Source organism: Hyperoodon ampullatus, assembly GCF_949752795.1.
Source record: "Hyperoodon ampullatus genome assembly, chromosome: 11".
Lineage (NCBI taxonomy): Eukaryota > Metazoa > Chordata > Mammalia > Artiodactyla > Ziphiidae > Hyperoodon > Hyperoodon ampullatus.
In genome coordinates this window covers 82,642,710-82,658,556 of record NC_136924.1, presented here as the reverse complement: position 1 = coordinate 82,658,556, position 15,847 = coordinate 82,642,710, and the positions used below count along the sequence as shown (strand labels likewise).

The 15,847-nt window shown below is 42.7% G+C and overlaps 1 protein-coding gene across 11 annotated transcripts in view; it reads right to left on the bottom strand.

Moving 5' to 3' along the window:
* The window catches only part of BCAT1 (branched chain amino acid transaminase 1), a gene marked incomplete at both ends in the record, with an annotated part of 63,838 nt that overhangs the window by 26,921 nt on the left and 21,070 nt on the right, over positions 1-15,847 (bottom strand). For 6 of the 11 annotated variants that reach the window (XM_079714622.1, XM_079714625.1, XM_079714628.1 and 3 more), the window contains 3 exons: positions 5,382-5,545; positions 12,257-12,376; positions 15,308-15,418. In XM_079714622.1, the coding sequence (XP_079570748.1) occupies positions 5,382-5,545; positions 12,257-12,376; positions 15,308-15,418 (395 nt within the window). Of the gene's footprint in view, positions 1-5,381; positions 5,572-12,231; positions 12,377-15,307; positions 15,419-15,847 lie in introns of all 11 variants that reach the window. The other 5 variants (XM_079714630.1, XM_079714624.1, XM_079714627.1 and 2 more) reach the window with 4 other exon arrangements.

The following is a 15,847-nucleotide window of genomic DNA, read 5'->3' as shown; positions in this document are numbered from 1 at the left end:
GGCAGAAGAAACCTGGCAACAATGATTTGAGCTCCTATTAGAACACAGCTACCATCCCACTTACATGAGCCAATCAATCCCTTCTCTGCTTAAGATGGTTTGAGCTGGTTTTCTGACTTGTAACTCAAACACTATTGACTAATAACTAAACTATTCTAGAAAGCTATGGGAAACAGGCATCATACTATAGGGCTATTGCAATCTGGGGCATGAAGGGGTTTACTCAATCCAAGGTGTTAAGATTCCTTTAAAAGACCCTCAATATGTATACTTCAAAACACAGGGAATAAAATGTAAGTTGGGCTTCCCTGGTGGCGTAGTGGTTGAGAGTCCGCCTGCCAATGCAGAGGACACGGGTTCGTGCCCCGGTCCGGGAAGATCCCACATGCCGCGGAGCGGCTGGGCCCGTGAGCCATGGCCGCTGAGCCTGTGCATCTGGAGCCTGTGCTCCGCAACAGGAGAGGCCACAACAGTGACAGGCCCGTGTACCAGAAAAATAAATAAATAAATAAATAAATAATCGGTCAATCTGGAGATGACACAATTCTGATATGCAGGAGGGTTTTGTCTTTAATGGAAAATAGGCAATAACTGAGTTAAATCATGAGTACTTTTTAATGAGTATAAACCAGGCTGCAGGGGGAGTCTGGTAGAAAGAGCATGGGTTTGGAGCCAGCAGGCCCAGATGCAGCTCTTTTACTTCTACTATTGGGTTATAAATGAACTAAAGCAAGTCAGTTCATATTTTGCATCACTGAATTCATTTGGCAAGTAAAGATACTTGTTTGATATACTGCATAGATTGTTTGGCAAAAATAAAATAATAAAAGTTAAGAAACAGGCTATATAAGCCTGTTATATCCTAATGAAATTAAGGTTATTTTTTAATGACTATTTTAATTGACTTTTCTCTAGTTCATAAGATAAACTTGAAAATAAAGAAAACATCTGAAAATAAAGAAACAATTTCTCTCCTAAGTATAATGCCCTTTGGTCTGTTCAAAAGCACATAGAGAATTTTCAGTGTGAATATCTAGCCTTTCAAAGAAACTTCTAAAAACAAACGTACACTTTTGAGAGTACGGCTGGATCAAAACCATGGCTCCCCAGCATCATAAAGCTACTTGGGCAGGAAAAAGAATTAAAGACCCCGACTGCTTCAGTGCATTGAAAGGAAACGGAGTATTTATGTATAGGTGGTGTTTTTCCCCAAACACAAGTGTGTATCAAAATTCTCTCTCAGGACTTCGCTGGTGGCACAGTGGTTAAGAATCCGCCTGCGGGCTTCCCTGGTGGCGTAGTGGTTGAGAGTCTGCCTGCCAATGCAGGGGACGCGGGTTCGAGCCCTGGTCTGGGAAGATCCCACGTGCCGTGGAGCAACTAAGCCCGTGTGCCGCAGCTGCTGAGCCTGCACTCTAGAGCCCGTGCTCCGCAATGGGAGAAGCCACGCAATGAGAGGCCTGTGCACCGCAACGAAGAGTAGGCCCCGCTTGCCGCAACTGGAGAAAAAGGCCTGCGTGCAGCAACAAAGACCCAACACAGCCTAAAATAAATAAATAAGTTTATTAAAAAAGAAAAGAATCCGCCTGCCAATACAGGGGGCATGGTTTAAAAAAAAAAAAAAAGAATCCGCCTGCCAATGCAGGGGACACGGATTTGATCCCTGGTCTGGGAAGATCCCACATGCTATGGGGCAACTAAGCCCGTGCACCACAACTACTGAGCCTGAGCCACAACTACTGAAGCCCGCGCGCTCTGGGGCCCGCGTGCTGCAACTACTGAAGCCCGTGCACCTAGAGCCCGTGCTCTGCAATAAGAGAAGCCACCGCACCGCAATGAGGAGTAGCCCCCGCTCACCGCAACTAGAGAAAGCCCGCGCACAGCAATGAAGAACCAGGCAACCAAAAAAAAATTCTCTCAGGTGTAAACTGTATTATTAATGGCCACAGGGTAATTGATACCTTGGTAATATATTTGGGTTTCCTCCGATGTGCTGCCAATAGTCAGAAGAGAAGCACATGTTCTTGGAGGAAAGAGAAAAATGAAAAAGTGGGAAAACTGTTTACATGGAAAAAATTTTAATATAACTTTAAATAGAATCTGGGAGATGGAAATATTAAATACATCCTTCCCAAAGAGTAAATTCTATTGTGTGAAATCCAACTGATTGCTCTTAAGATAAAGAGAGTCCTGGAGATGAAACAAGAAGGAGAGCCTTACAATAGAAACTATTGTCTGTTGAGAGGGTACCACCTACCAGGCAGGGAACTAAGTACTTAACCCCATTATTTCAATGAATTGTCTCAACACAACCCTAGACCTTATTATACTTTTGAGGACCTGAAGGAAGAGAGGACTTAACTGTACAAGATTACGCAGATGTGTGATGTGTATGACTATGTATGTGTATGACTCTCAGATATCTGATTCCCAAGTCCACTGGTAACTGCTTGGTTCTAACACCACACTTGCTGAGAGCTCCCTATATGCCAGCCAGGGTCCTATGCACTTTATATCATCTCGCTTCATCCTCACAGGTAAAGTGGGCATTATTACCCTGACTTTATAAATGAGGAAACTGAGGCTTAGACAAGTAACATGCCCAAGGAGTTAGGCTTTTGAGCCAGGTCCTTCTGACTTCAAAGCTTGCACTCAAATGCAGAATGAGAATATAAGGAAAAAAGGAGGAAAATTAAGATGGAGAGAGGGAGAGGCCTGAATGAGTCCAAATTAACTAAGAAATTGCCTGGGAATTAAGATGTTCCTCTGATGAAAGGCTGACTTCTAGCTCAGTGCTTCTCAAGATTAACTGCACAATAAAAATAATCCTGGGCTTCCCTGGTGGCGCAGTGGTTGAGAGTCCGCCTGCCGATGCAGGGGACACGGGCTCGTGCCCCGGTCCAGGAAGATCCCACATGCCGCGGAGCGGCTGGGCCCATGAGCCATGGCCGCTGAGCCTGCGCATCCGGAGCCTGTGCTCCGCAACGGGAGAGGCCACAACAGTGAGAGGCCCGCGTACCGCAAAATAATAATAATAATAATAATAATCCTGATGCTCAGGCTATCTGCCAGACCAACTAAACCAGAATCTCTAACAGAGGGACCCAAACATCACTCAGTGGCAAAAGCTCCTCCAGGTGACTTCAATTTGCACCCAGAGGTGAGAACCACTGTGCTAGAACTGTCCTTCAACCGTGTGCCACTGTTACTTTTCTTACTAAAATACACTTAGAAATAAAAGGATAATATTATCTCTGATGGCTTCAAAACAGTGAAATAATCTTAGAATTAGATATATATATATATTCTCCTCTCCCTTCCTCCGATTCACTGAGATAGAAAGCAGAAAGTTCTTGAGCTTATGAAAATCAATAGCTATTTAATAAATACTAATTGATTTTTTTAAAAAAGCTTAGAAAGTAACTATTAAATTAATTATGTTTAGAAAAGAGCAATAATACACACATCTAAGGTTCCTGACAAAAGTCTTTGTCAACTAAACTGGATGGTTGTAAATGCAAAATCCTTTGTTTCCCCTGGACTCCTCCAGGTGGGAAGGACAGGAGTTGAGAGCTTTGGAACTTCTTGGAAACCACAGGCATGTGTGGGACAAGTCCATTCTTTGGTTCCTGCCTGCCCTCTTGCCATTTTTCCTTTTACTTATGAGATCTAGTACTCTCTCCTCTAAGAGATTTCAAGTCAACTTCCACTGATCCTGGTCCAACTGAGCTTAACTATTAATTTATTTTATAATTGACTTTATTTTTTAGAGCAGTTTCAGGTTTACAGAAAAACTGAGCAAAAAATAGAGCTCCTATATACCTTTACTCCCCAACTTCAGTTTCCCCGCCAATATCGATACACTAGGTGTACATAGTAACACTGGGGCTCACTCCTTGTGTTGTACAGAAAGTTGTTTGTTTATTTGTTTTTCTGGCTGAGCTTCGTGTTATGTGGGATCCCAGTTCCCTGACCAAGGATCGAACCCGCGCCCCCAGCACTGGAAGCGTGGAGTCTCAACCACTGGACTACCAGGGAAGTCCCAGAAAGTATTCATTTTTAATTGCCCTATAGTGATCATATATTCTGTGAGACTGCATTATATCTTCTTTATAACAAATAACAATCTGCCTAGACACCAAACTAAAGATTTCCCTCCAATTTCTCAGTGTTCCCATGTTAACTTTTCCCTAAGCAGGTAGGGGGAGCTAGAGAGCAAAGTTTAAAGAAGAAAAACTTTTAAAGTTATTATCTCTTCATCAAGATGGTTGCTTTACTGCACTCTAAGAGAAGTTTTAATAGAGTAATACAGATGGTATGCAGTGGTGCATATGCATATGCTCTGTGAAGAAGTCTGAACAAGTTAAAAAGACATCAAGAGAGCAAACAACAGTAGTTTTGGACCTGGCTAGCCTAGGACATAGGAAGGAGTGCTCTAGTGCAGAAGGAAAAAAGTGACTTCTTTAGTTTAATGGACTCCGACAGGGTTTCTCTAACCCCTTGAGGGAATGCAGTTATGAGGGAATACCAACAGGGATGACAGGACATAGGATTTTGTCAACATGCTTACTTTCTTGGTAGAAAAGAAGGAAATAAAGTCTATGGAGGGGTCAAAGGCAGCTGTCAATGTCTCTCTGGCATCCCAGCAGCACATCCTTCAATTCTGCCAGGGCTCCATGAATCTACATTTTGTAATAGGGCCCAGAAGACGGTCACTGAGTCACCTTGCGGGCCTGCTGCTGCCCTGGGTGTGTGATACACACAAAGGAAGAGCCATGCTGGTTAATCCATCAATTCTTGTTCACCCATCAGGGCATTCCCGATTCACGGCCAAGTCTGCTCCTGAAACTGTCTAACACTTGCAAATGCTCTTTTATTTCCAGCCAGCTACATATGGCCTATGCGACTGGCCTGACCAAGCCAAAGCAGGGCTATCCCTCAGCCAGCTGGCAGCAGGTATGTCTACAATCTGTGGCAATGAAGACAGCACTTCAGTGAAGCAGGCATCTTCCCCAGACAGGACTCCTTGGAGCCAACTGGGAGCTTGGGCCCCAGCACCAGATGCTTTTGAATGCCAACTTTCAGCCTGCGGCCAGGGACCAGCATCCAGGGGTAGTTCATTCAAAGCACTGCGTTTATTCCTGGTTTAGTGACTTTAGCTCTTGCCTATATAAAACAGTCAATGTTTCTCCCTTACGAGGGGGCCACCGAGGTTATCCTTTAAACAACTAGCACATTCAAAACACTGAAAACTAAACACAGAATAAAAATGAGCATTACAGTGTCAATACTAATATATGTACTTGTATTGAAGTGAAATGGCAATAATTAAATGGTCATGAGGGACTCTTTCCTTTAGACAGAAACACAGACTGACTTACCCTCCCATCTTGCAGTCCCCGGTCCCACCTTTCCAGGCTCTTACATACTTCGGATTGGCCCACAGGGACACTGGATTAAAGCTTCCACTTGAAAAATAAGGTCCCACTGGGCTCAAGATTACAAAGAGCAGGGCTTTAGTAGGCTTCTTGACTCCCAGAGAAGGCTGTAATAAAGCAAAAGTACGCACAACTGTTCATTGAAAATGCAGACACCAGTCTCAAAGTCTAGAACAGATCTGTAACAATCTACCAGAAGGGACTGCGGACAGCTGTTACTTCTAAAGTTGAGTTACACAAAGCCTGATGGTCTTCTCTTTCAAGAAGAAAACACCGAGAATGGGGGTACTTTGGTTCCATTTTACTTTGCTTTCTGAGTTAAGATTTTAAAGGAAAAGCAAGTTTGTCAACTTTTTTCATAGTAGGCTTTTTCAGAGGAGTACATTTTTAACAACCAGCCGTATAACACCTTTCAGTGTTGCATTGATTGGGAACTGAAAAAGGGAAGAACCTAGACCTGATTTCAGCCTTTGGGGGTGAAACCTAATATTTGCTTCTCTAACTTGTTCTTCTGCTTCTGACTGCTGACTGCTTCAGGATACGCCAGTGCCTCCAGCAGGCAGTGGGCTTGGGGGAGTGTGCCATTAGCACACCTGACTGTGAGAGACAGCAGACAGCAAGAGGGTAGCTGCACTAGAAGCAAAGACACCAGACAAGATAAATCCCCCCAAAAAAGACAAGAGGATGAAGGACTCAGGAATTCGTGTCAGGAATGACAAAGATAGAAAATGGCCTTTCCCACCAATACTGGAAAATCACAAGCCAACGATGCGAAATCATACAAACTCCTCCAGCACAGAAGCAGTTGTAACTAATGACTACCAGTTGTTTTTTAAGGAGGAAAACTGAGAGACTGATAAGTTTTGAGGGCTACGTATTATAAAGGCAAAAAAGGCCACTGGGCTATCCTGTGCCATTCAAGACCACACGAGTAAGAAAACAAGTCAGGACTCTTACATTAAGTATTGGATATAAAATACTTGTGTCTAGTCTTCAAAAGGAACCTGGTCTGCCTGGATGGGGTAGTAGTCTGGCATGGAAATAATGAGAGGAGACTCAGTTCCCCTGATTTTGTGGGTTTTGTAACATTCGATGAAACTGACTGAAAGTGGACCTAGGGATATTTTTTTTTCTGAATTTCAATTAAATCTCCTCCTCCACTACCTATTAGTTCAAGGCCCCTCACCCACTACTTGTGCCCAGATCATCAAGAATCAGGTAGGGAAAATATCCGTGAGCAGAATAAAATGTGATTGTATATGTGCACACTGATGCCAACGGAAAGGCGTAGGAAATGGGAAGCTGAGTCCATCCACACTCCATGTCAATGTGAGGACCACGCAGGGCTTGGCTGGCCCCAGAGCAAATGGATTATAGGTGACGGATAACTGAGTTAAAGAAATGAGTCAGCAGGCGGCCACAGGTTTTGGTTTTTTGCTCATTTGTGTCTGTTCTTTAATGAGGGCTAAAGAGGACACCCCTACAAGGGAAGAATGAAGAGACTTAAACTCCATTTGCTTTTTTTGGTTTCGTTATTTGGAAAAGAAATCCTCAGAATAACACACACATCTGCCTTTCTTCCCAACTTTGATAAAAATTGACTATCTTATCTCTGCACTTTTATTTACCTATCAGTTAAGTAAGTATACTTCATATCAGGGATGCTTTGAAGCTTAATATTTAAAAAAATTTTTTTATTGACCATTATAATGAGGAATTAAGCTTCTCAACATAATTTAGAAATACAATATGCAGGACACATCTCAGTAATTTACCTAGCTTCTAATGTTCTAAATAAAATAGCTTATTTATGGACAAGCTGATAAGCATTTTATTAGATACCACATGAATGCCTGGACTTTTCTCACTCACATATTTTTTGCAACCTACACACTATTAAAAAAAGTAACAGGGACTTCCCTGGTGGTCCAGTGGTTAAGACTCATGCTCCCAATGCAGGGGTCCCGGGTTCGATCCCTGGTCAGGGAACTAGATCCCACATGCCGCAACTAAGAGCCCGCGTACCTCAACTAAAAGATCCCGCATGCCGCAACAAAGATCCCATACACCACAACTAAGACCCAGCACAGCCAAATAAACAAATATTTTGTAAAAAGTAACAATAACTCATCATCATGGAAATATTTTTCAGAGATAAATTTCATCTTATTCATTTCCTTCCCGTGATTTAATTGACAGGTAAACTTGCATTTATTCCACTAGGTGGTAGTAGAGAGAGCACAGATGGAAAAGAGAATAACATGCATTAAATCTATTTCTAGAAAAGAGTATCTTGATAAACCTTTAAGCAACACTTTTACTCTTAGCAAGCAGGTAAATAATAGACTAGAGTTTTTCAATGCTGAGAAAAAAATGTGTTTATGTGTACTAACATTTTATTTTAAATTTAAGCAAGGTCAACTCATGTTTTACAAGCACTTCAAGTACTGGTGTTGATCACAGCTCAGTCACCTTCATCCTTAAATGATTATTTATGTCAAATGTCTTTTCATGAAAAGAACTGTGACTTTACTGAAAATGGTCACACTGCTTCATGAGTGAGAATAAGTAAAATGTAACTTTATGGATCAGGAAGGGAACTTGGTGATTAGGTCTGTTTCTACCCTCAAGGAACCATTATTTGTTCCTTTTTCTTAATTCTCCTTTCTCTCATGGAAAGCAATTTAAATTCTGCACTACTCCTACGATTAAGAGTAGTTTATGATAGTATAATATTAATCAAATGGGACTTCCCTGGTGGCGCAGTGGTTAAGAATCCGCCTGCCAATACACGGGACACGGGTTCAAGCCCTGGTCCAGGAAGATCCCACATGCCGTGGAGCAACTAAGCCTGCAAGCCACAACTACTGAGCATGTGTGTTGTAACTACTGAAGCCCGTGCAACTAGGGCCCATGCTCCACAACAAGAGAAGCCACCACAATGAGAAGCCCGCGCACTGCAAGAGTAGCCCCTGCTTGCCACAACTAGAGAAAGCCCGTGCACAGCAACGAAGACCCAACACAGCCAAAAAAAAAAAAAAGATATTTATTTAAAAACAAACAAACAAAAAGAAACCCCAGGGAAAATGAGGTATATAAAATCTCAGATGCAAAGTTTATAATGTCTCAAGGGACCACGTGAAGTTGAAATTCTGATGTGTTCAAAAAGTACTCTTTTTACTTTATAGGTTATACTTCACAAACAACAAATAAATATATATATGTATATATAAGGGTATTAAATATGTGTATATTTTTCACAGAATAACAGGACAATTGGGTGTGATGGAAAATAAAGATACATTTCATAGTGGAAATTACCATTTCTGTCTGTGTCAGTCAGAAAATTACTTTATAGAAAGGCAGGATTTCAGAGGTAGTCTGACAGCAGTGGGCACTCAGCAAGCTGAGAGAGGTACTATTTACTAGTTTGTGTTTTGGCCTGGAAGGCAGAGAAGCACAGCAGCCATGTGGAGGCTTGAGAACAATTCTGACAGGCAAGGCAAGTAAGAGACAAAAGAAAAAAGATAATTAGAAATAACAGGGGAACATTTTTCAAAGAGAACAGAACTTTTGGGGGGATCCAAATCACTTTTTTTTTTGATCCAAAGAATAGCCTAATTAAAAAAAAAAAACCCTACCAGTTCTTAAGAAAGAAGATTAGTTAGAGGGGAAAATGATAAAGAACATCAGACTAACAGGGCACTGTAAGAGATATGGGATTGACCAGTGGTCCGTGTGGGTCCTTGAGTGTGAATGTGTTTGTAGGAAAAACTAGTTGGCTTGGTTTAATATTAAAAAAATAATCAACGATCCTCAATAATTACACAGTACTTTTTGGTTTCCAAGACATTCCATAGCCATTATCTCAGAAAATCCAACAATCCAGGAAGTTAAGGGTTATAATTCCTATTTTTAAGTTGAAGAAACTGAGGCTCAAATGATTCACCCAAAGTTGCAGTTATCAAGCTCTACATCTTCTTCTCTTAGTCCCGAGCTCTTTTTCGATGTGAGTTTGATTTAAAAAAAAAAAAAAAACAGTGAAATTCCCAGGATTTCCTAATGTGAAGAGAGTTCAAACCAGACCTTCCTTCTACCCTCAGCCTTCACCACAGCCCTCATACTCTAGGCAACCCATGCTCAAACCATACAGAACCCTTCAGATTCCTCCTCAAGTTTCGACTCAAAATGTATACATTGAAGCCCTGACCCCCCAATATGAATGCATTTGGAGACAAGGCATTTAAGGAGGTACCTGAGGTTAAATGAGGTCAGAAGGATGGGGCCCTAATCCTGTCAGCCTGGAGACCCCAGAGCAAGTGCACCCTGCTCCCTCCCGCACCCCCCCTTCCTCCCCCAACACAGAGGAAAGGCCCTGAGAGGCACAGTGACAAAGTGGACAAATACAAGCCACGAAGTGAGGCTTCACCAGAAACCCACCCTGTCGGCACTTTGATATTGGACGTCCAGCCTCCAGAACTGTGAGGAAATAAATTCTGGTGTTTAAGACACCTAATCTTTGTATTCTGTCATGGCAGCCCAAACTGAATAAGACATCCCCTCTCTGGACTTCCCTGGTGGCGCAGTGGTTAAGAATCCGCCTGCCAATGCAGGGGACACGGGTTCCAGCCCTGGTCCGGGAAGATGCCACATGCCGTGCAGCAGCTAAGCCTGTGTGCCACAACTACTGAGTCTGCACTCTACAGTCCGCGCACCACAACTACTGAGCCCGTGCGCCACAACTACTGAGCCTGTCCGCCACAACTACGGAAGCCTGCGTGCCTAGAGCCTGTGCTCCGCAACAAAAGAAGCCACTGCAGTGAGAAGCCCGCGCATCGCAATGAAGAGTAGCCCCTGCTTGCTGCAACTAGAGAAAGCCCACGTGCAGCAATGAAGAACCAACACAGCCAATAAGAAAAATCATTTGAAAACAGTCTTGAGTATTGGCAAAAACTGGGCAAAGAGTTACTGCCATTTTTGTAAAAAGAAGGATAATACTTAGGACTTCTCTGGTGGCGCAGTGGTTGAGAGTCCGCCTGCCGATGCAGGGGACACGGGTTCGTGCCCCGGTCTGGAAAGATCCCACATGCCGCGGAGTGGCTGGGCCCGTGGGCCATGGCCGCTGAGCCTGCGCTCCGCGACAGGAGAGGCCACAACAGTGAGAGGCCCGCATACCGCAAAAAAAAAATAATAATAATAATAATAAATAAATTAATAAATAAATAAAATGAGTTAATATAATACATTATAATAGAATAAAGGACAAAACCACATAATCATGTCAAGACATTTAGAAAAAGCATTCAACAAAATCCAACCTCCATGCATGATAAAAACTCTCAACAAACCAGGAATAGAAGAATCAGATCTCAGAGTGGGAAAGCACCTCAGGATACCTAGAAGGTAGTGCTTTGAGATTAGAAACGTTTCAACAAAATTAAAAAATTACTTCTTCTTAGTCTAAAGTTAAATAATAATATTAAAAAAACTCAGTAATATTAAAATGTCAGAAACTTAAGGAGAAGATGACTTTTTAAATTGTCCCAATTCTTTAAAGCTTATCAGGGAGACTGCAATTCATGAAATTCACTATGTAGGCTCTTAATAGTATTTCAAAAGGCATCGAAAAGGATACCAAAGGACCACTTAGGTACTTATCCTCTGGCCTTACTGCTTGCATTCATACGACCTAGTGGAAAATCTGGTAACCATACAATTACCTCATAGAGAGCAGAATGGTTAGACTATAGCAAAAGCTCTGTCTCGTTGCCCCTATCCTTGAAGATCTCCATATGCCACACACCCCCCCACCCCCCCCACCCACATTCAATGCCCCCCATCAATTATCTCTCATATCACCCATTCTCCATAAGGCCACCCCTTCCCAGTAGAGGAAGGAGATAGAGACAGGGTCTTTATATTTTATATCACATATTCACCCACACAGATGGCCTTGGCCACTCCAGGCATGTCCTTCCTTTGCAAGGGCACCAACCAATAGACTGTAACCTACTGGGAGATCTCACAGCCATGTTGTTTAAACCTGTTCCCCTAGCTCCCGAGTGCCTCCCCTAATATCCACTGTGAACTTTATTTCCAACATTTTCTGTGGGGGAAGAGGGCCCTCCACTCCCTCTCCTTACCAAGTAATCCCAAGACATGAGGAAAATGAAGATAAAAAAGTAGCAGCTCTCTCTCCTCCAAATTTCAAAACCATTACCACTCTTACCTTGGAGGAGCACTTACCTGGCATTACACCGCTAAGCTGAGGAGATCACAGTTAGTCTTGATTAGGAGAAGGCAAACAGCCTCGCTCATTTCTTCACTTATTTTTTTTTTTTTTTTTTTTTGCGTTACGCGGGCCTCTCACTGTTGTGGCCTCTCCCGTTGCAGAGCACAGGCTCCGGACGCGCAGGCTCAGCGGCCATGGCTCACGGGCCCAGACGCTCCGCAACATGTGGGATCTTCCCGGACCGGGGCACGAACCCGTGTCCCCTGCATCGGCAGGCAGACTCTCAATCACTGCACCACCAGGGAAGCCCTTCTTTACTTATTTATGTTGGTGTCTGTGGCTGTGTTTGTACCACAGTGGCAGAGTTGATTAGTGACAGAAACCATATGGCTCACAAAGCTTAAAATACTGACTATCTGGCCCTTTAAAGAAAATGTTTACAGTCTTAATAATCAAGGGAAAGGAGCATTAATGATGCTACCGGGGGGGCGCGGGTGGCTCTTTCAAACTACATACTAGAAGCTTCAAGCATAAACAATGATAACTCCCCCACCAAAGTACCCCAAAACAGGAAGTCAGTCTGCACCTCAGTTCCAATGAATGTGGGCCGAATATACAGACTTGCAGAGGTTGAGTAGGGGACCCATTCTTGATCCAATTTCACAAGCTGCTGAATACACTCTAAAAGCTCTTCCTTGTCAAATGCCTGAAGGAATGAAAAAACATAATGAATAATGCAATGTTCTTCCATTGTAGCAGTAAGAAATGATCCTCATGAAAGCTTTGACTATTAAAAAAGTAATAATAGGGAATTCCCTGGTGGTCCAGTGGTTAGGACTCGGTGTTTTCACTGCAGTGGCCCTTTTTCAATGCAGTTCGAGGAGCTGAGATCCCACAAGGCCACGCAGTGTGGCCAAAAAAAATTTTTTTTAATTAAAAAAAAATAATAAGGGGCTTCCCTGCTGGCGCAGTGGTTAAGAATCCCCCTGCCAATGCAGGGGACACGGGTTCGAGCCCTGGTCCGGGAAGATCCCACATGCTGCGGAGCAATTAAGCCCATGCGCCACAATGACTGAGCCTGTGCTCTAGAGCCCGCAAGCCACAACTACTGAGCCCGCGTGCCTAGAGCCCGTGCTCCGCAACAAGAGAAGCCACCGCGATGAGAAGCCTGAGCACCGCAACAAAGAGCAGCCCCCGCTCGCCGCAACTAGAGAAAGCCCGCGCGCAGCAAGGAAGAGCCAACGCAGCCAAAAATAAAAATAAATAATAAATAAATTTATTAAACAATAATAATAATAAGTAAATAAATATTTTAAAGTAATAATAATAAACCCAAACAAGAATTCTTTTTTCTGCGACTTTTTCCCCCCAAATTGTGATGGAATGAGAGATTATCCACATGAGGAAGATAAAAAAGTGGTTCCCTACCTCTTACCATACACAAATACCAACTATAGTAGGATTATACACTTAAATGTGGGAAAACATTAAGACTTTTGTAAAAAAACATACAAAATATCTCTGTCACCTTGAAGTAGAATTCTTAAATAAAAGACATAAAGGAAAAAAAAATGGACAAAATTTGACTATTTAAAACTTAAGAACTTCTGTTCTTCAAACGACGTAAGTGACACACTGGGTGAAGTTATTTGTAACATAACCAACAAAGGATTGTAAGAGGAAAATGTTAAGATAACCTGAAAATCAGTAAGAAAGAGACAGATGATCCAACAGGAAAATGGGCAAAATCAAAGAGTAGTTTACTTCTAAGGTGAAAAAGTTTTTTTTTGTTTGTTTTTTTGTGGTACGCGGGCCTCTCACTGTTGTGGCCTCTCCCGTTGCGGAGCACAGGCTCCGGACGCGCAGGCTCAGCGGCCATGGCTCACGGGCCCAGACGCTCCGTGGCATGTGGGATCTTCCCAGACCGGGGCACGAACCCGTGTCCCCTGCATCGGCAGGCAGACTCTCAACCACTGCGCCACCAGGGAAGCCCGAAAAAGGTTTTTATATTCTAGATGGGTGACAGTTTGTAACATAAGTAGTTTCTATTCACTTGGCAGGGCAAAAAACATACTTTCAGAGATGCTATGGGTTATCCAAGGTAGAAATGAGTCAGAAGCACATGAATAGAGCTCATGATATCAGGATTTGGCTATTTAAATACTAACAACAGCAATCACAGTGTGGTCATGTTACAGAAATTGGGATTGCCAATCATATAGGACATACCATCTCCCTGTATCAAGCACGGGGTCCCTGATACTGCTGTCTAGATATAAGATTTAGTGGAAAGAACTCCACTAGGGATTTAAAAACTTACATCCCTAGTGAAGCTCTATGCCCTGTCCCATTAGTCTGTGTCATCTTAGGCAAGTCATTGAACCTCTGTGGGCTTGAGTTTTCTTCTCTGTACAAAGGTGCTGTTAAAATTTACAATACGTACCTTCTTGACGATAGCTTACTGTTATGATTAAAATGGCAAGGAATGTAAAACCACATAACACAGTTTGTGGCAGCTGATGTCCAATAAATGTTACTTCCCTTTCCTTCTGTCCTCATTTTAAAGGATTTCCCAATGATTTGTCTGTAATGGGTGAAGAGTGGAACTAGGACGGAGTCCAAAGAAATTTCCTGAATTTCCCTTCTGCTGCTATATTATGGCCTCTGAAGAAGGTCGGTGAAGCATGTGTTATAAAAGGAAGAAGGAAGAACCTGGCTAAAAAGGAGTCATCGGGCTTCCCTGGTGGCGCAGTGGTTGAGAGTCCGCCTGCCGATGCAGGGGACAGGGGTTCGTGCCCCGGTCCGGGAAGATCCCACATGCCGTGGGGCGGCTGGGCCCGTGAGCTATGGCCGCTGAGCCTGCGCGTCCGGAGCCTGTGCTCCGCAACAGGAGAGGCCACAACAGTGAAAGGCCCGCGTACCACAAAAAAAAAAGAAAAAAGAAAAAAAAAGGAGTCATCACTTGGGCTTCTTCAACGCACAGCTGAAGGTTAGGGACAAACAAAATATGTCAAAGGGGGAAAAGACTTCTTTCAGTTCAGAAAGACATCCTGGTCAAGTCTCAGGGAATGAAAGTAATCTAAGTCACCTCCTACCTAGACATGAACCTTAGGGTCTAAATCCAATCCACCTTAGAATGAATTCTGCTCCATAAAAAACAATGTTATAGCCAGGACAAAGTGGCCATGAGAAACCGTTTTATATATCCTTTTTGTTTTTTTTTTCTTTAAATAAAACTTGGGCTAAAATATCAAAACAACTACTTAAATCACTGCATACTTGCTAGCGTCTTAAGCAGTTAGGCAAAACATCCCACATATACCTGTGCAGTACACCATATTTTCATATCATAATTTCGTATGGTCTTTAAATTTTATTATTTCAGTTTGAGGCATATTTTTCTTCCTTATCCCATTATCTCCCACAGACACTCATAAAGAAACAGATTGTGGAGTTGCCAAATGGTTATTTCCTTGTATTTTTAACTCACTGATTAAAAAACAGATCAGAAAGAAATTCAGTGCTCATATGGTTTATACCAAATACTGATCTAAGTATTCAGAAATGGTTTGTCTGGTGGAATTCAGTGACCCGTTACAACAAGAGAAACACAAGAGAAACTCCTAAATATACATACCGGCAGAGTCGCCCTCATAGCAGACCGGTACATTCTATCCATGTTGAGGTTTGGCCGAAACAGACGAATTTTATTATCTACTCCCCGAAATGCCTTCAATCCTTCAAATAACTGAAGATAAAAGAGAAATAAATGTTACAAGGTAACTAAATGAAAACAAGCCCTGTGTTCAAAAGACTGACTTTTCTGACTGCCCTCATCTCCTTTACCATGTAAAGCTACTGACACAGACCCTAAATCTAGAAAAGCCAGACAGACTGGTTACAGTCACTGGGATAATAAGAAGTCCATTTATTACCAAGATCTGGTGGGAATTCAGAGCTATCCTTTGCTTAACAGGAGCCAGATGTTAACACACATCAGTGGAGGTTGGAAGAAAACATCTCCACACAACATGGACTGACTGACTGCCTAGAAAATAGAACTGGAATCAAAGGCCTCGCAGTACCCAGCCCCCAATCCACCCCCAAACACCCATGTATCTTTTCATTTTATCTGGCTCGTATGAACTCTGGAGAGTGGATAATCTAGATGTGACCA